The sequence below is a fragment of the Melitaea cinxia genome, chromosome 2, assembly GCF_905220565.1.
Source record: "Melitaea cinxia chromosome 2, ilMelCinx1.1, whole genome shotgun sequence".
Classification (NCBI taxonomy): Eukaryota; Metazoa; Arthropoda; class Insecta; order Lepidoptera; family Nymphalidae; genus Melitaea; species Melitaea cinxia.
The window spans coordinates 20,044,791-20,069,251 of NC_059395.1; the positions used below are offsets into that span (position 1 = coordinate 20,044,791).

General features: G+C 43.1%; 3 protein-coding genes across 3 annotated transcripts in view; 2 read left to right on the forward strand and 1 right to left on the reverse strand.

Moving 5' to 3' along the window:
• The window catches only part of LOC123662599, a 59,951-nt gene extending 58,820 nt beyond the window's left edge, over nt 1-1,131 (forward strand). Inside the window, exons 12-13 of the mRNA XM_045597422.1 lie at nt 183-300; nt 373-1,131. Coding sequence (XP_045453378.1) covers nt 183-300; nt 373-376 — 122 coding nt within the window. The 3' untranslated portion in view covers nt 377-1,131. The remainder of the gene's footprint in view (nt 1-182; nt 301-372) is intronic.
• Nucleotides 1,132-7,800: 6,669 nt separating this feature from the next.
• The window catches only part of LOC123662610 (protein crumbs), an 87,286-nt gene continuing 70,625 nt past the window's right edge, over nt 7,801-24,461 (reverse strand). The window contains exons 17-40 of the mRNA XM_045597430.1: nt 20,503-20,610; nt 19,958-20,080; nt 19,515-19,663; nt 18,875-19,431; nt 18,575-18,797; nt 18,255-18,497; nt 17,819-18,061; nt 17,034-17,202; nt 16,677-16,845; nt 16,199-16,340; nt 15,982-16,074; nt 15,732-15,896; nt 14,769-15,202; nt 14,422-14,621; nt 14,135-14,280; nt 13,774-13,860; nt 13,574-13,689; nt 13,260-13,508; nt 12,661-12,842; nt 12,235-12,356; nt 11,447-11,569; nt 11,248-11,383; nt 8,543-8,642; nt 7,801-8,472 (exon numbers count right to left, since the gene is read on the reverse strand). Coding sequence (XP_045453386.1) covers nt 8,046-8,472; nt 8,543-8,642; nt 11,248-11,383; nt 11,447-11,569; nt 12,235-12,356; nt 12,661-12,842; nt 13,260-13,508; nt 13,574-13,689; nt 13,774-13,860; nt 14,135-14,280; nt 14,422-14,621; nt 14,769-15,202; nt 15,732-15,896; nt 15,982-16,074; nt 16,199-16,340; nt 16,677-16,845; nt 17,034-17,202; nt 17,819-18,061; nt 18,255-18,497; nt 18,575-18,797; nt 18,875-19,431; nt 19,515-19,663; nt 19,958-20,080; nt 20,503-20,610 — 4,706 coding nt within the window. The 3' untranslated portion in view covers nt 7,801-8,045. The remainder of the gene's footprint in view (nt 8,473-8,542; nt 8,643-11,247; nt 11,384-11,446; nt 11,570-12,234; nt 12,357-12,660; nt 12,843-13,259; nt 13,509-13,573; nt 13,690-13,773; nt 13,861-14,134; nt 14,281-14,421; nt 14,622-14,768; nt 15,203-15,731; nt 15,897-15,981; nt 16,075-16,198; nt 16,341-16,676; nt 16,846-17,033; nt 17,203-17,818; nt 18,062-18,254; nt 18,498-18,574; nt 18,798-18,874; nt 19,432-19,514; nt 19,664-19,957; nt 20,081-20,502; nt 20,611-24,461) is intronic.
• Nucleotides 21,109-23,837, forward strand: LOC123666688 (nitric oxide-associated protein 1). The gene is made up of 3 exons (XM_045600757.1): nt 21,109-22,126; nt 22,378-22,495; nt 22,581-23,837. The coding sequence occupies exons 1-3, from the start codon at nt 21,300-21,302 to the stop codon at nt 23,772-23,774; spliced, it is 2,139 nt and encodes a 712-aa protein (XP_045456713.1). The 5' UTR covers nt 21,109-21,299; the 3' UTR covers nt 23,775-23,837.

The following is a 24,461-nucleotide window of genomic DNA, read 5'->3' on the forward strand; positions in this document are numbered from 1 at the left end:
TTAGGAAAATTTTACTAATTTGTACAGCTAGCTTTATATGAACTGTTAACTAACAATATTGTAATTATGGATGTAAACGTTTCAACGTGCATCCGATAAGATGTAATATTGTTTACTGTGCTGAGTTCCTAGGGGCCGTCGAGTGCGAGTCGTTTATTAATGAATGTATTTACGCGATGCAGCGTCGGGCCTGCAGCTGTACATCACGCGCGACGGCACGGCGGAGCTGGGCTCGCGGCGGCGCCAGCAGCTCGCGCGCCGCGACTACCAGCGCGTCGTGCTGCACCCGCACGACAACAGGTGCGCCGCGCTCGCACACGCACTCGCACACGGTGCGACCGACACTGACCGCTGACCCGCCCTCTCCCGCAGGTAGCCGCCGCCCATCGAGGAGGGCGGCGAGCCCCCGCGCGAGCCCTGACCCCGCCCGCGCACAGGACGGCGCGTGCTTACCGCGGCGGTGTGCTGAGCGTGGAGCGTGGACTGCGGACTGAACCGCCCCCTCGCCTGTCTCGCGTCTCGTGCGTCGCGAGTGCGCCCTGCGGTCGCCGCTAGTTCGACGTGTGCGTTTCGTGTCCTCCGTACTCTAGTTAATATTTAAATTCGTATCCGCACATGTTTTTATCTATTTATTTATTTAACCGCGACGAAGTGCTCACGTAACAGGTGCTAGGCGATGCGCGACCGACGGCGGGATCGTAGTTTTCGTGTTACTCGTAATTTAAATGTTTACTAATAACTTTATCAATCGACCGTCGCCCCGCCGGTGTCTCGACGCCGGCTCCTCCGCTGCGACGCTACACTTCCGAGTCCATCCAGTTTTCCGTTTTTATAAGTGAAATTTTGTAAATATTCAACGAAGTGCCAAACGGCTCGTCCACACGGGTGGAAGATACGTGCCGAGAGCGGGCACGCGCCGTGCGGAGAGGTTCATCTAAGTCATTCCTGTATGTTAAAGCTTAAGCGTGGCTTGCCGTTAACAGTGACGTCGGCGTCGCCGCGCGGCCGGCGCCGGCGCTCGTAATAAATAATTGCGCAGAAAGTGTGATGGCGTGCGCGCCTTGTTATTGTATCATATTGTCTTGTAATACAGCCTGTACAGTATTTGAATAAAGGACGTGTTTAGAACTATCTTGTTGTATTATTTTTTCTTTACTACTTTACCATTATAAATAAATATTTTCTTTTTAATTAATACGGAATAGGCAATAAGTAGCTCCATGGATATTACTTTAGCGAAATTATATGAAAGATTTCTATCATTTAATTAATACCTACTATATTTTTAATTGCAATATTTTTGGATCCTACAAAGCTTTGAAGTTATCCTACTATTATAACAATATTTATTTTAGAAATTTACAAAGAAACTTGACTACTATGTTCGCTTCAGCCTGTAATGTCAAACTGCTGGGCGTAGGCCTCTTTTCCAATGTAGGAAAAGGATCAGAGCTTAATCAATGTTGCGTGAATTTAAATGATAACAACCGGGACCGACGGCTTAACGTGCTCTCCGAGGCACGGTGGTGAGACCCACAAAGACTGCACAAACACCCAGAACACGGCAAACATTTGTATGGCCAATACAAATGTTTGTCATGTACGAGTATCGAACCCGTAACCGCCAGTGCAATAGTCACTAACCAGTGCTGTGACCGTTGCGCCAACGCGTTGTTAGTATTGTATACTACAACCAAATCTATACTAAAATGACAAAGAAAAAAATATTTACTACATTATTTAATTGAAAACTGTATTAGTACATTTAAATACATTTTATTTATGTGTAAGTCAAAAAATCACAATATGTGGCAAAATGAAGGAATTGGTGGTCTTAATAAATCTATACTTATATTATAAAGCTGAAGAGTTTGTTTGTTTGAACGCGCTAATCTCAGAAACTACTGGTCCGATTTGAAAAATTATTTTAGTGTTAGATAGCCCATTTATCGAGGAAGGTTATAGGCTATATATCATCACGCTAAGACCAAAAGGAGCGGAGCACCAATGCAGAATGTTTCAAAATCGGGGGTTCTTTTTTCCTTTTGAGAGCTTCCGCTGCGTGCGCTGTGAAAACAGTTACAGTTTCGCAAAAATCATGTATGACTGAATTGATTTTCTTAAAAAGTTCTTTAAAAAGTCCGCGACAGCATATATCTATCTTTTAAGGTTGGCTCACTATAACCTTTTTTATGCTAACCAAGTTTGTTCTAAAATAATACATTATTTGCGAAGATGTTTTTATAAACACGATATTAATCTTTATCTAAATAAATACGTTATTCATCACAAGTATTCAAGTGTTAATTTAAAAGAAAATAGCCTTTACATAATTCGATTTCAATGAGTCTCAGGAGATATCGCAGTTTTAAGATAATATCGCAGCAAAATAATGATCAAGTATTGCGCGCGCCTCTGTTCCACGCGGACGAAGTCGCGCGCAGAAGCTATACCTAATAAAAAAATTAGACAGGTGTTTGGAGCTACTTAAAGAATACGGGTTTTTACTAGCGTGGTGCCTGTATTTCCTGGTCATTAGATGGTAAATTCAAACTTGACGTTCTAGCTTTACATGAAAAACTGTGTGCACCGACAAACCCTTTGATTTGACAAGTCGCAGAGCCACGATATTATCTATTTCGAAATGTCGAGCTGTATTTAGGACCAAATCCTATTTATTGCACATGTCTTGAAATGCACCTTTTGCATGCCACACTGCGATACATTCTCTGACGATCCGTTCTTTTCATTTTCGTAGTTACTATTATTATTATAATCATCATTTCACGTACCGTACCGTAGTCTCCAATTTTTGTCTATCTGTCTGTCTTTCTGTTGGCTTATCTTCGGAGCGGCTGAATCGATTTTTATGGGCTCCTTTTTATCCCGAAATTTCCGCTAAATCGGGATTTTACGCGGGAAAAACCATATTTACCGAGTCCGAGTACCTAACGCCCAGATAGATATGAAATACCCAAACATTTTTTGTTAAATACGACAATTTTTTTCGATCAAATTCTTTTTGTTTAGATAATTGTATTGAATTTTTTTATGGGACAATCATTAGAAGATATAGAGGATATAGTCATGAAGGTTATAGGCAACTACTTTCCTCAAATTAACGCGGGTGAAACCGCGGTGCACAGCTAGTGATTAATAATGACGTTACTGAAATACAAAAATATATTGAAATATAGCGTTGCGTAATACAAACAAAGATGTTTGATCAATGTATATACACTGTGCGTACGTATATAAAACGTTAATGATGTGTCCCTTCGAAGTTTAGACTACTAGAAAGTACTACCTCTGAATGATAAAATATATCTACAATTTAAAACTATTACTTATAATCGTTTTGTTACATCATTGTCAACTGACCTATCCTATTTGACCCCTGGTTACTGATTTATTCCAAAAAATTATATCATTTATTTTCCTTTTACGTGTTTTACAAAAGTATAAGTTAAATTTATGTATGTGATGCGAAAAAATATTTATGGTTAAGACACACTCATAATAAAACACACAAAGAAAAAATATATAACACGAAATAAATAATTAAATAACTAGATATAAATAGTAAAACATGATTTTTTTCTATGCGAGTATTAAAAAAAAAACTAAAACGAAATTTATTTACGCACAGAATAAAATACTTATATTAGAATTCAATTCTTAAAAGCACCAAAAAATAAAATACAGAACGTACAAAATACAGCCATGAGCCATCTTGCCGCGCTTTTTCAATTATCTTTTCTATCTTCCCGCGAAATTTATATTATCTGCTAATAGCTTAAAATTTAACAACCAATCAGTGTTGTGATCCTTATTACATTTGACATGAAACAAACCTAGAATCATGTTAACGCAGAACACGAATGAAAGTAGAAGTATAAAAGCAGGTCAAAGTTCCTAGTTGGGCTGCTTCCTAGACTTAGATTTGTGCAAGATCGAAGCTCCGGTTGAGCCGAATCTCAATGTTTGCATGCAACATGAACGTTATAGATGAAACTGGACTTAAAAGGGCTTCATTCATAGACGTATTAGGATCGCGGCCTGGAGCGGCATTCTGCGAGGAGCGTAAGTAGATACGACGATTTGTACATAAATAAAGTTATGTGGTGTCATGGGACACCAGGTAGGAACGAAGTTCCTTCGGATAGTACCTATAGAAGCAACACAATTTGAAAAAATAATGTTGAATTTTATATATATTTTCTAGTTCTTGATTTTTTTTTTTTAATTTTGTTGATTGGTTTTTATTAAGTACATAAAAGTATTTAGGAAATTTTGTATTTTAGAAAATAATAAATACCATAAAATAAAATAAATCAAACAAAATAATAAATCAAACTATTAAGTTAAATAAAAAAACATGTCTTTTTTTATTTTTGTCGACAGTATTAAATTACATAAATAATTAAAAAAAAGTTTACTAGTAAATATTTTAGTTTTACAAACGTCATATTATACAGTCGTGTGACTGATATTGTCACTTCCGTTATATATTTTTCTTACGGTTTTAGTATCACATTTTTTGCAGTTCGGTCGCCCAACCAAATGTCAAGCCTGCCGTAAGGAACTTCGTTCCAAAAAGGTCAGTCGAAATATGTTTCGGATATTTTCCTTTTATTCGATAAATTTATGGAACGGGTGACCTAAAAAAAGCTTTGCCAGAATATAATGGGTATTGTTTTATACGGAATGAATAACGTATCAACGTTATCCATTCCATCAGCCTGTAATATCCCACTGCTGGGCATGGGCCTCTTCATCTAGGAGAAGAATTGGAACTTAATCCATAACGCTGCTCCACTGCGAGTTGCGGATATGTTCCCTACTATGAGTAACGATCTCTATCAGCTATTTATGATCACAACCGGGACCGACGGCTTAATGTGCTTTTCGAGGTATGATGAGCACAGACCAACAAGTATAGACATCAAATTCGGAAAGAAATATTTGTAGCCGGTGTTTCTTTAGGCAACTGCACGTAAACCTGAGTAACACTTTCTATCACTATATTATTTGGAATGTTTATTCCACAAGGGTGGTCTTTCTTGTACTGTGATTATCAAATGTTCCACGTCTATCTTTGTGTTGTTTGGAGATGAAGACTCCATTGGAGATGCAGGTGCCAGCATTTTTACTGTTGCAAAGACGGGACACAAATGAAATGCCGGCCGGCCCGAGTGCGCGATTTTACTATTGCAGTGCGCGCGGTATAATATCATACAATTTAACACGTTCAGTGCCACCGACTCGCCGTGCGTGTTTACGTTAATTTTATTCCAGTGCCGGTGACTCGCGTGGCGAGTTCAGTGTTTTTCGGTAATATTTTCAAAACGCTTCTGTATATTCTGTTCAAAATTACATTGTAGACTTAATATGATATTATTTAAACATTTACATGGTGGCCTGGATGTAAAGAACATTTTTACATTTGAAAGAAAAAAATATATTCTGCAATGCCATGAACTCGCTAGGCGAGTTCAATGCCGCAGATTCTCAAACTTTAACGTCGTCAAATTAATAGCTTGGATACTACTTATAATATGAACCTAAAACAGAATGAAAGCATCACAAACATCTAAATAACAGATAAATTATGGTTTTATTAACGGATATGGTTTTATGTTTGATTTTGAGTGGGTTGATGTGGCGTTCACTGTAAATCTAATATGAAATTGGATAATTCTTTTTTTCGTGTTTGTTATATTTAGGACAAGTTTTGTTTAGAAGAAAATTAAAAGATTTTTTTTTTTTACTAACATAAGTTTTTTTTTAATTTCATGATATGAAATGTGAGTGAGTGAAATACACTCGAGAGCAAAGAAATCGCACAGCCCCTACATTTTAATTTTGACCGCAAGTATTTTTTTAATTTAATGTTGTTTGCAAATACAACTTGAATCAAATTGAAGTACACATTGTTAGTTTTCTAAAAACCCATTATGTGTAGCTTTGACCTTCGAAATCATTACAATAGCAACAAAACAATAGAATTACCCAAATTCACTCGTTTGGGTAGTTCGGTTTGTAAGACTTTGAGCAGGTATAAAAGGTTAAAAAAAATATATTTTTTCGAAGACAATGATTTGTTAATACGAGGTATTGCCCCCCCCCCCCCCCCTCAGCCTGAATAACCGCTTCCATTCGATTTTTCATTGTAGATTTTTTTTTTTACAAACACTTGCGGTATGGTATGCTGTCCCATTCTTCCTTGATTGCGGTTTGGAGCTCTCTTAGACCTGTCGGCGGTGCGTTTCTTGCCCTTACTCTTTTCTTTAGTTCATCCCATAAGTGTTTATAAAGAATTCTTTTAGAAATATTATTAGTATAAAATATAACCTTAAAATTAACTACTGTATAAAAAGTTGAGAATCACTGCCTAAATTACGAAACAAACTTTCCTTCTTTTTTATCCTTTGAGTTTTTTGCCATGTTTTTAAGTTAAAACACACTTAATAGTCCTCAAACACTTTATACTTCCGATACAAACGTTACGGAGACTAAGCCGGCCACAATAATAACAAAAGATAAATTTTACCCTTACATAATGCCAGTGAACTCGCGTGACGAGTCCATTCAAATTATATTGCAGTGCCGGCGACTCGCTTGGCGAGTCCAACGTGAAATGTATGCGGCATCCGCGAAGACATCGTGAAAATCGTAGTGGCATTGAACGTGTTAATGAATGCCTTATATTGTAAAATAAATTCTTCAGAAACTATATTTGTGATAAGAAAATTATATTTATTAAAATTAAATAAATATAAGAATAGAAATAAAACATCAGTTTAATTTCAAGAACATTTTATTGCAGTCACGAAGTGAAGTAATGAATAGACGCCAATAGACCAGAGTGCGAACGAACACAAATCTCATCCTAAGTTTTACGTGGACGGTAACTTGCAGTGAGCATAAAATAGTTGCTAATACAAAAAGTTAATTAATTACAATATAATCTTTTAAAATAAACTTTGATCTCGATTAATATAACAAAGGAAGCGAGCTTGAGGTCGTAAAAGTATTATCTACACTGTAAATTTAAAATAACATCATTTGGATAATTGTGAAAAATAAATACTACTTATCCTAGTGCCACCAATAGGTGAGGTGCTATATACATGATAAAATACAATTGTCACTAGAAAATCTTATAAAATCGTTCCTCCGTCCGACCGGACACGGACCGTACAGTTACAAAATATCACAATATAAATATCTTAGATAAGGACACGTTCACACGGGAGGAATGTAAGAAGTTCATCGGAAAATAAATACAACATTAAAATACTACAGCGAGTCGGAATGTCAGAAACGAGAAACTTGAGCAAAACGTCGAACGATCCAGGTAATACTGGTGTCGGTGTAGGGTTTAAATATAAGTACATCTCGTCGTCGGTCGAGTCAGTAGCGCTAACTGTACACTTACGCTATAAGGGCTTACTCTAGGGGCCCGAGCTCGGGCGCTTACGGTTAACATTAATAAAATCCTCAATATACAGACTTGTGGTTAAGGCACGGACGCCCCGCCGCCGTCCGGCGGCCCGCGGCGGCGCTGGTGCGGGCCGGGGCGCCGGACTCCGGGCGGGCGGCGGCGTCTTCACTATCGACTAATTTAGAATCTTGCACGCTTTCCGTTCGTCTTAGCCTAGGTTACACTTAATATACAATACTCGTGGGCGGTCGCGGGCCGTATGTACAATGAGGTGAGGTTCGCGACGTGGCGCCGCGACGCACCGGTCGATACAGTATCGGGATATTACATCTTACATATCGATTAGTGATCGGTTTAAATTTGGATAAAAGTACCGATACTTACTAGACATTTCATAATACCTAAGTCTTTTTACAGAAACTAATTACATTTTATTAGTTATTTTAGTGACAACGGGTAAGTTGATTTAAAAATATCGATAGTTTCGGGAGCCGAACACGCCAGAGAACACGAAGCGGTCGGCTCGTCGCTCGGGGGTCTTCAGCGATCGTATCTCGCGAGGAGTACACGCCGCAGCCAGCCAGCGGGACCGCACGCGCTATATGAGGCGCTCCTCGGGCGGCGGCTTGAGCGCGTGCGTGATCATCTCGGCGCGCGGGTTGCAGTACTCCTGGCCGGAGGGCGAGTAGGTCCCGCGCGTGGCGCGCTTGCGCCGCGCCTGCGCCGCCAGCGCCGCCAGCGCGCCGCCGGCCAGCAGCAGCGCCAGCAGCGCGCCGCCCACGGCCAGCGCCACGGTGGCCGCGTCGGCGCCGCCGCCCGCCTGCACGGGCGCGGCGGCCGACGAGCAGTTCTTGCCGGCCCAGCCCTCGGCGCACGCGCAGTCGTAGTCGACGAGCGCGCCGCAGCGCGGCTCGCAGCGGGCTCCGTTCCGGCACGGGCCGTGCGCGTCGGCGGCGGGCTCGGAGCCGTTGCAGGGGTCGGGCAGCGCGCAGCCGTCGCCGCAGAGCCCGGCCGGGCACTCGCACCTGCGGAGCGCGGCACCGTCAGCGAGTGGGGGGTGGGGCGGGGGCGGGCGGGGCGGCGCGGGACACTCACTCGTAGCCGCCGGGCAGGTTGCGGCAGCGGCCGGGCCCGCAGCTCACGCGGCCCTCGGCGCACTCGTCCACGTCCTCTTCGCAGCGCGCGCCGCGCCACTCTGCGGAATGATCGATTACAATATTAACATCATTTTCACTATAAAGTTCCCAAATGAAATTTATTTTCAGTGTCCGTCACATAGATGTAATACGAACACGACTTCACACAACATCGTAAAAAATTCACCTCGAAATCATTAAATATTATGTTACTTATTTTAACAACAGGAATCATATTTACATACCGAAATCAAAATATTTTGTACTATGACATTAAATAAATGTTACTCGTTTTTTTTTCAATTCTACCTTTTCTTTAAAAAAAAATAATGATGCCAAAGAGATAGTTTTCATTTTAAAATTTAATAAATTCGAATAATTAGTATCCGATACATATTACAAGACATCAAAGACAACCGAGTTACATTAGCAATAATTTTCAACATTGTGAACCATTCGCATATAACGAAATCTGTAAGGAAATTAAAAACCATCGTGACATTGAATCGACTGCGACCGTCCTCGATGTACATTCACATCGATTACTGACAGCGATCATCGATCGATACAGCACTACAGGATCCGTACCCAGCACACACAGCGCGACGACCAACACTTTCCACGTACGAGTCCGAAAATAGATCATCTTGCGCACATCACACTGTCACACACATTTTTCACTAAATGACCGCGAATCGGCCACTACAAGCGATATTTTCATTAATTGAACTCGGACAAGTAAATTACTACATTTTTTTATTGGAGCGCCGACGGACAACCTCCGCGCGAGGCCAGTGATTCACAAAGTGCAATTGTTTGCTAGTTTCCTCACCGTGTTATCAATGTCGCGTAAGGAAGCGCGTCACATTAATTCAATCGATGAGTTGCTCCTCGTATAATTAGTCATGCGTTGAGATCATTACGGTGTCATAAAAATATTATGTTTTTTAAATCTTATTGCACTGTATCTTCAGACTTGTCTTTAAAAAAGTATGCTGTTTCATGTAAATTAAGCTAGTTACGGTAACTATTTTTTATTTTATATTACTTTTTTTATCTACACGAATAAATAATAAGATAGATTTAAATAAGTCTTATTTCTTTAGTTTTACTTCTCAGACACTAAGCTATGAAAAAAAGCATTGCAATTCAGATGACGATTCAGTGATGTGATTTGCCATTTAAAATTGTGTTTGCATAAAATAAATTGTTGTCACAATAATCGATGCAGACGTAAAAGAAAATGTGAAAGTTTGAGAGTCGCTGAAACGTTATCAACCGTTATCTTCAGAAGTAGATTGTTTTCGATAGAGCGTTCATGGACTGATAAGGTTCGGAAACATCGCGTCGTACGTAATGTAATCAAGTTTAATAATAATAGTCATACGTATTTAAACATTTTGGAGGAGTATTTATGCATTTTTATATTTCCTTTTTGTTTTAAATAGTTAATCAGCAAAACAAAAGTTTTATAAACTAAAAGCTATTGCCCGCGACTTCGCTCGCTTTTCGCCCGACATTTGGGGTACTTTACAGCACCCATGGTCATGTAAAAAACCTTATTAACGGCAATAAAATCCGAAAAAGTTGCTTCATTATAATGAGTAAAATTCAACATTAGAAAACATTATTGATTACATTGACAAAAAGGTGCCTGTTTTTTTTTTGTATGGCCTGCATTTTTAATTGGTTTGGTAGAACTAAATACAAATTTTTAATTAATTTTAGTCTCTTCTTTAGGTAATTATAGATTAAAAAAGTATATTTTAATATCAAAGAGAGACTCTCAAGTTTTACACAAACTTTTACTTCAGGTTAATTCTACAAGTGGTCTGGGCATTTTTGTAATTTATTTGAAATGTCATAATCACTTTAAATTATTATATTTTATAAATAAAAACAACGTTTTATTCTGTCATTGAACTTGTCAAATATATATATATTTATTTATTTATTTTATGAATAAAGCGGTTTGTAATCTCGACCGCACCGATCAATCTCCTTCGTGTTTTCTCCATTCTACGTGACATTAGCGAAATCATCTGTGCTCATTTGGCACTATTGAAAGTCATGTTAAGAAGAAGAAGAATAAAGCGGTAATGATTTTGAGTTAAATAAATTTTCTACAACTTTACATATTCATGCATCCATTATCTTGCATACAAGCTTCTATTTCAGTTATTTCTTTATCATTCAATTTTTGCGCAAGGCTAGGCAAAGGCTAATTGTGTGCGATTTTTTTTACGAATAAAATGTGTATTAAACTTTTTAGTTCGTTATCAAGATATTTCTGTAACTTTTTCTTTTTTTTTTCTTTTTTTTGAAGTCTATTTATTAAAACTGGTACAAAATACAAATCATTAGTTATGATTTATTGCAAAAGAGCGACCGAACTGCAATTAAATCGCTTAATTGCAAACGAAGCAGTTCGATACTCAATTACATTTGTCTTTGAAAGCATTTAATGTTCAATACAAAGGCGTCCGATAACGATACGACGATTTTTTTTTTAATTTGAATGATTTTAAGTATGCAATGCGAATTTCACTAATTATAAATGAACTTGAAACTTTATGTTTCCGAAAAAGTCGTTTCCTTACAGTATGCAATGCTCGTAAAGGACGAAGCAATCGATAAACCGCACCAACAATAACTAGTGGTCACCTGGCGGGCACACGCAGAGCGGCGGGCGGCGCGGCTCGCAGCGGCCGCCGTGCAGGCACGCGGCGCCGGCGCACTCGTCCACCGGCGCGTCGCACGCGCGCCCGCTCCAGCCCGCCGCGCACGCGCACGCCGGCGGCTGCGCACACACGGCTCGGACAAACCGCACCAACAATAACTAGCGGTCACCTGGCGGGCACACGCAGAGCGGCGGGCGGCGCGGCTCGCAGCGGCCGCCGTGCAGGCACGCGGCGCCGGCGCACTCGTCCACCGGCGCGTCGCACGCGCGCCCGCTCCAGCCCGCCGCGCACGCGCACGCCGGCGGCTGCGCACACACGGCTCGGACACACGGCTCGGACACACGGCTCGGACAATGAACTCGGGCAGTAAGTGGCGGCAGCATCGCAAGCGCGTTGCCGACCCTACCCCCGATCCCTCCCCAGGAGATCCGATCACCTTACTGACCACAACGCTGCACTGTCGGTAGTCTTACCGTACATATATCGAGCTTTTTTGTATAGCTAGCCTTTTTAAATTGCTCAAAACTATTTTCTATCATATAATTCTCAGATCTTCAGCTATATCATCACTACTCAAATGTCGATCTAGCTCCACTTTTTCAAAAATGTCAGAGTGAAATATTAAGCATTTAACATAAAAAATTTCTCACTGAAAATGCTTAAACTAATTTTGTGCTACTTTTACTGACACTGCATTAGGTCTATAAACAACACAAATTTTTGCTTAAGCGGCTTAACCCACTATTGTACTGTCAAAATCGGACCCTGTTTTCGGACATTAATCCACTTAAGCACTTGTCATTGGCAAAATCATCGGCGAAAAGCTGATGGAGCCATAGTCTTTAAAGAAGAAGAAAAAGAACACAAATTTTGAATTGGATAAATTGGACTGCAGTAGTATTTAGCTCATTTCACAACTAAACTGCGCATCGAAATAAATGATTTTACAACACGAGAAACGGGTGCTCACGTCTGCATCCACGTCGCAGTGCCCGTGCACGCACGGCTCGACCTCACAGAAGGCCAGCTCGCAGTGGACGCCTCTGAAGTCCTCCGGACACTCGCACGTGTAATTGTTCCCGTTCACGAGATCTACGGAAACATCGAGTAATACGTTACGAATTAGTATACATATATAAATATTTTTAACATACACTTAATACAATAAATTAATGTTCGCATTGCTGACTAATATAGCTATTTTTTGTTTTCGATACTTATATATAAATAGTACGCATATAAAAAAAATATTTATACTACAATCAGACTCGGAATGGGAAATGAACCCGCAGTCCTCGGAGCAGTGAGCGGGATCACCGCACACTGCGCCATCTGACCGGTACGTATTTACGAGGCACGGTTTCAATCGCAACGAACACACTTATACGGTACTGACCGGGCCGGTCGCGGCAGACGGCGCGCGGCGCGCAGGGCCGGTGCGCGCACGTGCGCGCGCGCTCGCAGCGGGCGCCGCTCCACTCGGGCGCGCAGCGGCAGCGGAACGCGCCCGCCAGGTCCTCGCACGAGCCGCCGTTGGCGCACGGGCCGGACTCGCACTCGTCGATGTCGCGCTCGCAGCTGCAACGAGGCCGTCCCGATTGTCACCTGCGCTGTGCCACTGCTAGACATGGGCCTCCACGAATTCGCGCCAAAAATAGCGTGATTTCATGTGTGTTGCCCATACCACGCTGGGCAGGCGGGTCGGTGACCGCGGGGCTAGCTTTGTCGCATCGAAGACGCTGCTGCACGTCTTCGGTCGGCTTTTTAAGTTCCAAATTAGTAGTGGAACTGTGTTATCCCTTCTATCGGCTTCTATAAAGCCGTTTCGAGATTTATTGTAGTAATGAAAAATAGAATATATTATTATTTATACTCTGATATCTTATATTTAAAATTCATCAACTAATTAAACAGTTTAAAAGAAAAAAATTTACCTAATAATCAATTTAATATTAATCATAAAAGAGCACGTAAACGCGAACGCTCGCCACTCACAACTCGCCGTCGAAGCCGTCGGGACACTCGCAGACGTACTTGGCGACCTCGTCGCGGCACGTGGCGCCGTTCTGGCAGCGGTGGTCCTCGCACTCGTCGACGTCGGTCTCGCAGTAGTCGCCCGCGTAGCCGGGCGGGCAGGCGCAGGCGTACGAGTTGCGCACGTCCGCGCACGCGCCGCGCACGCACTGCGCCTCCACGCACAGCACGCAGCCCACGCCGGCCGCCGCGCCCCACGGCGCGCCCGACCTGCGCACGAGAGCGTGAGACACGGGCGCGACTCGCTGTGTCCGAGGTGAGGTGACGCCACTCACTGCAGCGCGTAGTGCGGCTGCGCGGCCAGCAGCGCGGCGGCCGAGCCCACGAACAGCTGCTCCTCCGTGAAGAACGGCAGCAGCAGCGAGCCCACGTGCACGGCGCCCAGGCAGCCCTGTAGGGCGAACGCGCGAGTTGCGCTCACTATTATTATACTGATAAACTTTATCCATTTTTTACATTCGAAGGAGTACTCTACCTTAAAATATTCTCCGGCCAGATTCACATCGATAAGTTCGTCTCCTTCTGAATATTCGAACGTACTCGGGTCCGTCGAGTTCTCCATCTGCTAAATGAAATAAGTTTAAATATAATTACTTAATTTTTATTCAAGTATAAATTAATCTTTCGGATGTATTTAAGGTGTAATTAAAACCTACGGAACAATTTTTATTTCCTTTGTACTATAATCAATTTTTATTAATTTTCAAATTGGTCTCTAATAATTTTACAACACATAACAAAGGGAATTACATCCCACATTTAATAAAGTATAGTTTTTTTCGAGATGGTTAAGTTTAATAGATGACACTTACGGTAATGGTGGTGGTAGTGTAGGCGGGTGCGGTGGACGAAGCGGGGACGGGGGCGGGGTGTACGCCGCCCAGCGTGATGAGACCCTCGGTGACCAATCGCTGCCACGCTTCCACGTCGATGGTGTCCGACAGCCCCTCCTCCTCGCGTCCATCCGCCTCCACGAACGAGCCTGCCACAAGGACCACTCGAATTATCTACAACTTCTTTACGTACCGCTTCTTGCGTGTCATAGAATGTGCACAAAAATCGAAAGTCGAATATTTTAACAGAATTATATCGTGATAGCGTAGCAGTAGATCGAGGCACGTACCACGGATGTGCCCGTCCGCGAAGGTGAGACGCAGCGTGACCCAGTTTTCGGGCGGGCGGCGCGTGCGCATGCGGCGCTGGCGCCACTGCGCCGGCTGCGCGCCCAGGCGCCACTGCACTCCCACTTGTCCCTGGTACAGCCCCACGCTGAACAGGCTGGCGCCCTCCTCCGCCCGGAACAGCGTGCCGCCCACCTTGCTCCTGCCGCCCGGGGTTACGCAATGTTAAGTGCGGGAGTTTCGGGTTTTATCACGGTTTACTAATCTTTTTAACCACGATAAAATCCGAAAAAAATGTTTGCTGATAACAAGTGAAGTTCGCGTAAACAGTAGAAAGTAAGGTGAGTACCGGTAGGTGAGCGTGAGCGCGTTGGGCGGCTCCAGGCGCAGCGGCGCGGCGCGCGGCAGCCGCAGGCGGTAGCGCAGCGCCGTGCTCGCGCCGTCGAACGTGGCGTTGGCGACGCACTCGTAGCCGCGGTCCAGGTTGCGGCAGTGCGAGCCCAGCGGGCAGTCCTGCAGCTGACAGAACTCCACGTCGGAGCACTGCTTGCCCTTGTAGCCGCGCGGGCAGGCGCACGCGTAGTCGTTCCACGTGAGCGCGCAGCTGGCGTTGTTGAGGCAGGGCCGCGAGGCGCACGCGTCGTCCGACACCACGCCGCGCAGCACGCCCAGCGGGTCCAGCGTCACGGCGCCGAAGGGCGGCGGCACGCGCGGCGCCGCGCCGCCCGCCGCCTCCGCCAGCGGGAAGAACTCCACCACCGTCACGTTCACGCCGTTCGACACCTGCGGACACGCGCGCGTTACGTACGATCGATTACACCGAACGTTACGATCGGTTTACCCCCTGTAAACTATAAATTGCAAAAAAAAATGCTTGAATAATTGATAAAAAAAATGTTTTGAATATCGTACTTAGCTATTAATTATGATTTCGATTACTCAATTTATATAAATTTTTTTATTTTTTTTTATGTCACTAGGTCGGCAAACAAGCGTACGGCTCACCTGATGGTAAGCGATTACCGTAGCTTATAGACACCTGCAACACCAGAAGCATCGCAAGCGCGTTGCCGACCCAATCCCCAATCCCCCCAGGAGCTCTGGTCACCTTACTCACCAACAGGAACACAATACTGCTTGAAAACAGTATTATTTAGCTGTGGTCTTCTGTAAGGTCGAGGTACTACCCCAGTCGGGCTGCTCCATGTTTTGAGCAGGAAATTCCTGCTGTGCCCTACCTCAGTAAGGTACCTCAATTAACTTAAACATTAGAAATAGCAATGAGAATAAAAGTATTAATATAGTTTAATACCTGCACGTCTTGTATGACACCCTTGAAGTAGTCGGCGTCGTCGGGCTCGGGCAGCGCGGGCGCGGGAGCGACGGTCGGCGAGGGCGAAGCTCCCTCCGCCGGCGGCGACGTCGGGGGCGGCGCCGGGGGCTGCGGCGCGGGGGGTGGGCCACCTAGATACAGAACCTAAACGAATATTAACGTTTTTAATATTACAAATGTTACTTTAATCTCGTCATTGTTCACTAAATATATAATTGTTTGTTCTCACCTGTGCATCCAGTTGCTTAGCCGCCGATATGGACTTCCGGAAGTATTCCGTACCGTTTAACTTCACTTGCACTAAAGTCGAATTTCGGACAACCTGTAAACCATATCATATTTAAAATAACAGAACTGATAAAAAACTGTTCGGGGTGGACAAAATACAAGTCTATATTTTCTATAGAATCTATATTGTCCAAGCGGTGCAGGTGGGTGAAGGTGACCTCGATGAGGTGCAGGTGGCCGTTGTCGAGGCGCGTGCCGCCCACGGTGTAGTCCTCCGGCGTCTGGTTGAAGCGCAGGTGCACGAGCAGCTCGCCGCCCTTCAGCGACGCGCCCACCAGCGTCTCCTCCGTCTGCCCGTATCTGTGCCGAGGAGTACTAATGGTCACTCCCAAAACTTAACACGACAAAAATTGGTTTTCGTTTATTACTAAGTACAGACTCTATACAGAGTACTGCGATTATGTAACCTCGGTATGTCACACGCTTTAAATATCTCTTCAACGATCATATTTGTTTAGCATTTTTTTAATGCTTGATGCTAATGTTTAAGTTAGTTTAAAATGTTTTGCCAGTGTAATCTATCGATGAGTATGTTGTGCAAGACTTAGTATTACAAAAGGGTGCCATTTGTGCAATAAATTTAGTAATCAGAATAGCACAGTTTACTAAGCGTTTGGAATGGAAAGGCAACGGTACCTGGGCAGCGAGCCGAGGTAGAAGATCTGGCCGGTGGGCTTGCGCGTGCGGATGAACATGGAGATGTCGAGCGCGGCGTGCACGGCGCGGCGCGCCGCCTCCGACACCGCCACCGTCACCAGCGAGCGCGGCCGCGCCGCCTCCTGCCCGAACGTGGCCGCCGTGTAGTCTGCGGGACGCGCACTCGGTATCACTCACACGCCGCTCACGAGCGTCGGCAGCCGTCGCATTGTGAACTGGGAGAAACCTCGCATCGGTACGTCTAAGTCTAACGCTAGTTAACTTCCGTTGCGGTTCGGGTTCACGCACGTTCACAGTGTGACGGTCGCGTAGATTAGTAAAGGGGTGGACACGCACTGTACTGGCAGGTGTCGCCGAGGTAGGGGCGCGGGCAGGTGCAGCGGAAGGACGTCCAGTGGTCCTCGCACGCGCCGCCCGACAGGCAGGGGTTGGGCTCGCACTGCGGCGTGCGCGGGCACGACGCCAGCACGCGGTGCAGCACGGCGCGCGCCCCGCCGCGCTCGCTCTCCTCGCTCTCCGCGCCCTCCGCACCCTCAGCCGCGCCCTCGGTGTCCGTGACGCTCTCTTCGCCGGACTCAGCGCGTTCAGTCTGGTTCTCGGCCAAGCTAGAGTTCGAATCCTCTGGTAACACCTGGGGGAGGCCAACAACTTGTGTCACATACAGATACTCATACAATAATAACACATAAACAAATAGTTATTATAATACTCATAAGATTATAATTACAAAACAAAAATGTATGTTTTATCAAATAAAATGAACGTATTTTTTTCTTAAATAACGTCATGAGTTTGAAAAGAAAAAGAACTGTCACAAATAAAATTAAAAAAAATGTGTGTGTGCAATGCACACCATAGAAATGAAACTTCTGAAAAATAGCCTACGAGAGTTTTTTTCACAGAGGACATAAAATATGATGTAATGTATTCTATCTCGTTCTCTCGTATAGATTTATGTGTTTGTTTCTTTATCGTTTTCATCGTTTGTTTTATTTTCGTTTCATCGAATTTCAAATCACAAAGTCACTTCAAAAATACAATTGCAAGTCAAACCAATTTCAATTTAATGATAAATTCATAGTCTCAGGCGCCTTTCTCCACCTGAAGACACAACGTAGGACATGTCCTGACGACGTCCTCTCACTACTCACCCACTGCCCGTTGACGACGACGTCCTGGAAGCAGCCGACGAAGAAGTTAGGCCCGTGCGTGAGCGTGGCGTACGAGGAGCCCGCCGTGCCGAGGCGCGTGGACGGGAAGGAGGTGACGGACGCGTTGAACGCCTCGTTCTGGCTGATGGGGTAGATGGTCTGCTCCTCGTTGGCGGCCAGCACCAGGTGCGACGAGTTGATGGTCACGAACACCTGCCACAGCCGAACGCTTTCTATCAGGACTTTTGTACGGCATTTAATGATTAAATTTTTATTTATTTTATTATATCATTCTTATGTGTGCCATCGTGTAAAACAATTCTTAACTTCGATTTTCGACACTTTATACACTCGATTACATGTTTATAAGCTGTTTAGCTGTCTAGCTAAAGACATATTCTCGCACCTTCTGCCAGTTACTATCGTTGAGGTTGGAACCGATGAAAACGCCCTCCCACTTATTGAGCAGCGAGGAATGCAGGTTGAGGCGGCCGTTGGAAAGCTCCAGGAAGAAGTAGGTTAGGCCGCGGCCCATGGCCAGCAACCCACTGCCCAGAGTCGTCTTGAAGCGGAACGAGATGTCGTAGCCCTCCTCGCGCGACGTGTTCACCTCCGCGTAGCTGCTCTTCTCCAGCGACATAGTCGTTATCTGCGACCGAGACGACACTCATAGAGACAAACTGATTATACACGTATGCACGTATGTACCCACGCGACGGAGCGTACCTTCTCGCAGGTGGTCCCGTAGTGGCCGGGCGTGCAGGAGCAGTTGAAGCGGTGCTCGGTCTCGCGCACGAGCCAGGGCAGGCAGGTCCCGTGGTGGCGGCAGGGCTCCCCGCGGCAGCCCTCCAACACCACGGAGCAGTTCTGGCCGCCCCAGCCCGCCTCGCACGAGCAGTAGTACGACGCGCGCCCGTCGTAGCAGCGCCCGTGCTCGCACGGCGTGTACCTGCGCAGCGGTCATATCCGTCACGAGCCGGTCGCTCGGCGGTCGGCGGTCGGCCGGCCTGGCGGCCGCACACTCACCGCAGACACTCGTTGATCTCCAGCTCGCAGTGCTCGCCCTCGTAGCCGGCGGCGCAGTCGCACGAGTAGCCGCCCACGGCGTCCACGCACTTGCCGTGGCGGCAGGGCGAGGAGGCGCACTCGTCCACGTCCACCTCGCAGCGGGCGCCCGCCGTGCCGGGCACGCACACGCACTCGAAGCCGGCGGCCGCATCCAGCGCGAAGGGCCGGCGGAAGACGTCAGGCAGCGGCGCGGGCAGGCGCGGCGGCGCGGGCGCGTCCGGCGCGCGGTACAGCGCGCGCTCGCTGCGCTGCAGACACACGCCGCCGTGCTGGCAGGGCGCGGCCGCGCACTCGTCCACGTCCGTCTCGCAGTCCTTGCCGGTGAAGCCGGGGTGGCAGGCGCAGTGGTAGTCGTTCACGTCGTCGACGCAGGTGCCCCCGTTGCGGCACGGGCGCGGCGCGCACTCGTCGATGTTGAGCTCGCAGTCGGGCCCGCTGTAGCCGGTGCCGGCGCAGTCGCACGAGTACCCGTTCAGCCCGTCCGCGCAGAGCCCGCCGTGCTGGCACGGCGTCGACTGCGAATGGCGTACGTTACGATTGTAGAGAACGGTAAATAAAATGAAATGTTTCGTTTCGATGGGCGTCCGTCGACACTCACCTCGCAGTCGTCGATGTCGATCTCGCAGTTGGGCCCGGTTAGCCCGTCCTGGCACACGCAACGGTAGCTGGCGACGCCGTCCACGCACGTGGAGCCCGCGGCGCACGGGTTGCTCGCGCACTCGTTGATGTTTATCGAGCAGTCCTTGCCTATGAAGAATATACGAGGGAGAAAGAAATTAAAGAATCCATAAACTTTGATAGCATAAAAAACTTATTAAATTAAATAATCTATTGTGAAACATAGTTCAAGGAATATTCTTCCTACAAACCATTGTGAGATTAATGATTACATCATTACAAGTTCACTTTAAACAAGAATCAGCAGCAGTAAACAGTGAGAGAAAAAATTAAATAATAACCTGAAGTATGTTGCTACATTAAATAGTATTTTTATTTATAACAATAGAAAATTATTTAGTTTAATGTTTTCTTTATGCATACCTTCATATCCCTCCATGCAAGTGCACTCATAGTTGTTTTCTAAGTTCTGACATGTACCACCATTCTTACATGGTGAAGACAGACATTCATCTATATCCTGTTCACAACTATCACCGGTGTAACCTTAAATAAAAAATAATAATTAAAATAAAAAAATTAAGTCTATGTGATGATAACACAAATAAAAACAATTACTTGAAACTCTCACATAATTATCAAAGCCTTATTATTTATTATAATTGGGTTACTAAATTATACTATATAGATAACTTATTTAATTGTTAGCTTTAATGATTTAGGAAATACAGTTTACAAATTATATTAAGGAAGCCAGAGAATTGACCTTCTTCTATAACAATGAAAAATATAATGAACAGACATAGCTGTTATACGACCAAGTTCCCTAATACTTTGCATTTAATAGATTGTATAGATAAAATGGTGACTATTTTATCTCTATATGACAAATAAACCTAAAAGAGACATGAAGCAAGTGAAGTCGCGGGCAAGTGCAGTATTCCGTGGATAAATAATATGAAACTTACCAGGTTTACAATAACACTGATAGGAACCAGGGATATTAATGCAAACTCCGTTATTGCATATTTTTGGCCTCAACGTGCATTCATCAATATCCAGCTCACAAAACCTTCCTAAAATGAACGAAAATAAAATTATAATTATATTATAACTAAAGAAAAACATTTACAAATTTAATTTTTATTATATATATATCACTTTAATTTTTTTAATAAACAAAAAAAACACCTTTAAAAATTAAAAATAATAAAACTATAACGTAAAAATAGGCCATTATAGTATTAAAATTCACATAATTATAATCTATAAGAAGAATAACGCGTGAAACATCTAAACAATGTTCGGTCACATCGCGTAATACTCGCAGTTTACACAAGTGGTTAAGCGCCGCTAGCGAAATTAACTGTTTGCTTTATCACAATGCACGAGCGGTCATTGGCTGGAGCGTAATATAATACATTGTTGAACTCACAAATGTTCATAATCGAGGCTAAATACCAAAATATATTTAAATTATTTACGAACCATACATAGTTCACGAGTTTATTGTTTATAAAACGTTGTAAATATTTTATCTACGTTGCATCACTGACAGCTGACAGGCGAAGCTCGCGTGACATTAGACGTCAAAATAAATTAAGATTATGACGGCCGCAATTGTTGTTGTTATATCAATTTTGTGATTTAAGCAGAAAATATGTAAATCTGAGTTAACGGAACTATAAAAAGTATTTTATTAGCAAATAATCAAGTGTTTTGATGAGAATTGATTCTTAGAAATGTTACAATCGCATGATTCATCATGATATATTCGTTGCGAAACATTTTAAGGTTACATCGAAAGCGCAACGCATTTGCTCGTTTTAACCACAACAGAGCTTCCAATAACGCGGAAAACGGTAACGAAAACAAAACTCAAGATGAAAAGAAAGACTTTAAAAGCCTCTTTGAACAATACAAAGATAAAATAATATTTAGTTCGTACCTCGAGCACGACAAGATTGAACTGGGATACTTCAAGTACCATTTAAAAACAATTACGCGAGCTAAGCGAGCGGAAGCGAAACTGTTTGAAGAAAAGAAATTACCACCGTTGCCTGTCGCATTGCAGTATTACGTCGAAAAAGATAGGTTATTGGACGAGGAAATTGTCGAGGAAGAAGAAGAATCATCTAAAAAATTTCAATTGCCTTTCGCACGTACAACAGACGTTGAAATACGCGAAGATGATATTAAAATCCCAGAGGAGTCTGAGGAGGTTAAGAAAGAGTTTGACAGGTCAAATATTAGCAAGTGGATGACAAACTATGAGCATTTTGATGACACACGGTTGGCGATGTACGAAGATGAAAGTGATAATGTCGTAGAAAATGATTGGTGTCAATATTACGGCACTGCGGATCCCACAATACCAATCAGCAATGTCAATTGTGGTGGCTGTGGAGCCCTGCTGCATTGCAACGACCCTGCTATACCCGGTTACTTGCCAAGCGAGCTGTTTAAAGGGCGAGAAATCGATGAATTAAAGACAATGGAATGTCAGAGGTGTCATTTTCTTGCAGAATACAATATCGCATTGGATGTCACAGTTCAACCAGAAGAATATGAAAAACTTCTCCAATCAATAAGGTTAATATAAAAATATTAACTTGAAGCTAACTACTAAAATGTTATTTTTTATAATTATGAATAACACTTACGTGATTAATTTGCAGACAAATTTGCTTAAAAAAATTAAATCATAAATAATATATAAAAATGTACACTACAAATGAAATTAGATTTGTAAAAACTGTCTTTTAAACTGAATATATTATGACATCAGAAAAAGAACAAAATATCTTACTTCAAATATTAATTAGACATTTGCTCTTTCACAGGCATGTTAAGTCTTTAGTGTTACTGATGGTGGACTTATTGGATTTCCCGTGCTCCATTTGGCCTGGTATAGTGGACATTATTGGTCCCGAAAGGCCCCTTTTTATTGTGGCTAATAAGGTATGAACAAAATCATCATTTATAATATATGCTTAGTTAAATAATGTTAAAAGCAATACAACAATATTTAATAACAATTTTACAGGTTGATCTTCTGCCCGGTGACAGCATTGGCTACTTAAAACGTATCAAAAAGTCACTAATGACAGAAATAAAAAAGACTAAATTAAAGGAGGCCAATATCAAGTATGTTACATTAATATCTGCTAAAACTGGTTATGGTGTAGAGAATTTGATATCAGCCATGTTCAAAAAATGGTTGTACAAAGGTGATGTCTTTCTAGTAGGCTGTACTAATGTTGGTAAGAGTTCTCTTTTTAATACACTTCTACAATCGGACTACTGTAAAGTACATGCCGTTGACATAGTGAAGAGAGCAACAGTGAGCAGATGGCCCGGCACAACTCTGCATCTCTTAAAATTCCCAATCAACAGACCATCTGGGTGGAAAATTCGAGAGAGGAGCAATAGACTTGAATCTGAAGCCCAACTTTTAAAAACAGAAAATGAAATAAGAAAAGAACAATTATCTAGTAAAAAAAAGTCAGAAGTGCCATCATTAATTGGTCATATAGGTAGAACATTCAATCAATATGAAGTGTCTAGTGATAATATTGCTGAGAAACATCAACCATTAACTGTGCTTGATGAGAAACACGAGTTGTTTCGAAAGAGTAAATGGTTTTATGACACACCGGGTGTAATTCTTCCAGACCAAGTACTCTCTCTCCTCAGCACTGAGGAGCTGCTTCTGACATTGCCAAAAAATCTTATTAGACCACAGACCTATTACCTACAAAAAGGATCAACGTTTTTCATTGGAGGTTTAGCAAGAGTGGATCTCTTTGACTGCACAGATCCTTGTCGCTTTACTATTTTCTGCTCTGAAAATCTTCCTATTACAGTAGTCAATACTGAAGAAGCTGACGAAATTTACGATAAATTTGTTGGAACTGAATTGTTTGCTGTACCTTCAGGTGGATCAGTAAGACTGAACAATTGGCCAGGTTTACAAAGAAAACAGGATAATATTAATTTCACTGGCGAGGGTCCTAAATTATGTTGCGGTGACATAGTTCTATCTTCGATTGCGTGGGTCTCAGTGACCGCTAAAAAAGACACACCATGTGTAGTTACAGCGTGGACTCCTGAAGGCAGAGGAATCCACAGACGGTACCCCTCCATGTTACCATATTCCATCAATTTAAAAGGCAAGAGAGTCCGAGACACACCAGTGTATATGTTAGGAAAAGTTTACACAGAAGATGATGAGTATTAAATTGTAATAAAATTGTTTAATGAAACTATTTAGTATAAAATTAATAATTATGATTCTCACAACTGTTCACGTTTTCATTATGTGGAGTAATTGTGAGGTTTTTTCTAAAGAGGGAGGCAAATATCCTAACCTTAGCATATTGATATATATGATCTGTTAGCTCAGGTTTAATAAATTGATTGTCACGATTTAAAATAAATTATGTATATGTGTATATGGAGTGTATGTATGTATGTATAATTTTGTATATGTATAATTTTATATTCTACTATAATTTATTCTAATTTCTATAACAATTATTTGTACACTTCCTAACCGCTTTTCTATGCCCTGTCCAAGGGTTGTCTGTAAGAAATTGCTCTTTTAGCAATAAGACCGCCTTTGTACATCTTCATCTAATTGTACTACTTTTTAACCGACTTCCAAAAAAGGAGGAGGTTCTCAAATCGACTGTTTTTTTTTTATGGTGTGAGTTCAGAACTTTTGACTGGGTGGACCGATTTCGACAAAAAAATTTTCATCGAAAGGTGGTGTGTGTCATTTGGTCTCATTTAAATTTATTTAAGATCTAATAATTACTTTTCGAGTTATATCTAACAATGCGTTTTTACTTGACGTTTTTTTCGTCGACCTACGTTGTATTATACCACAAAACTTTTTTCTGGATGTACCGATTTTGATAATTCT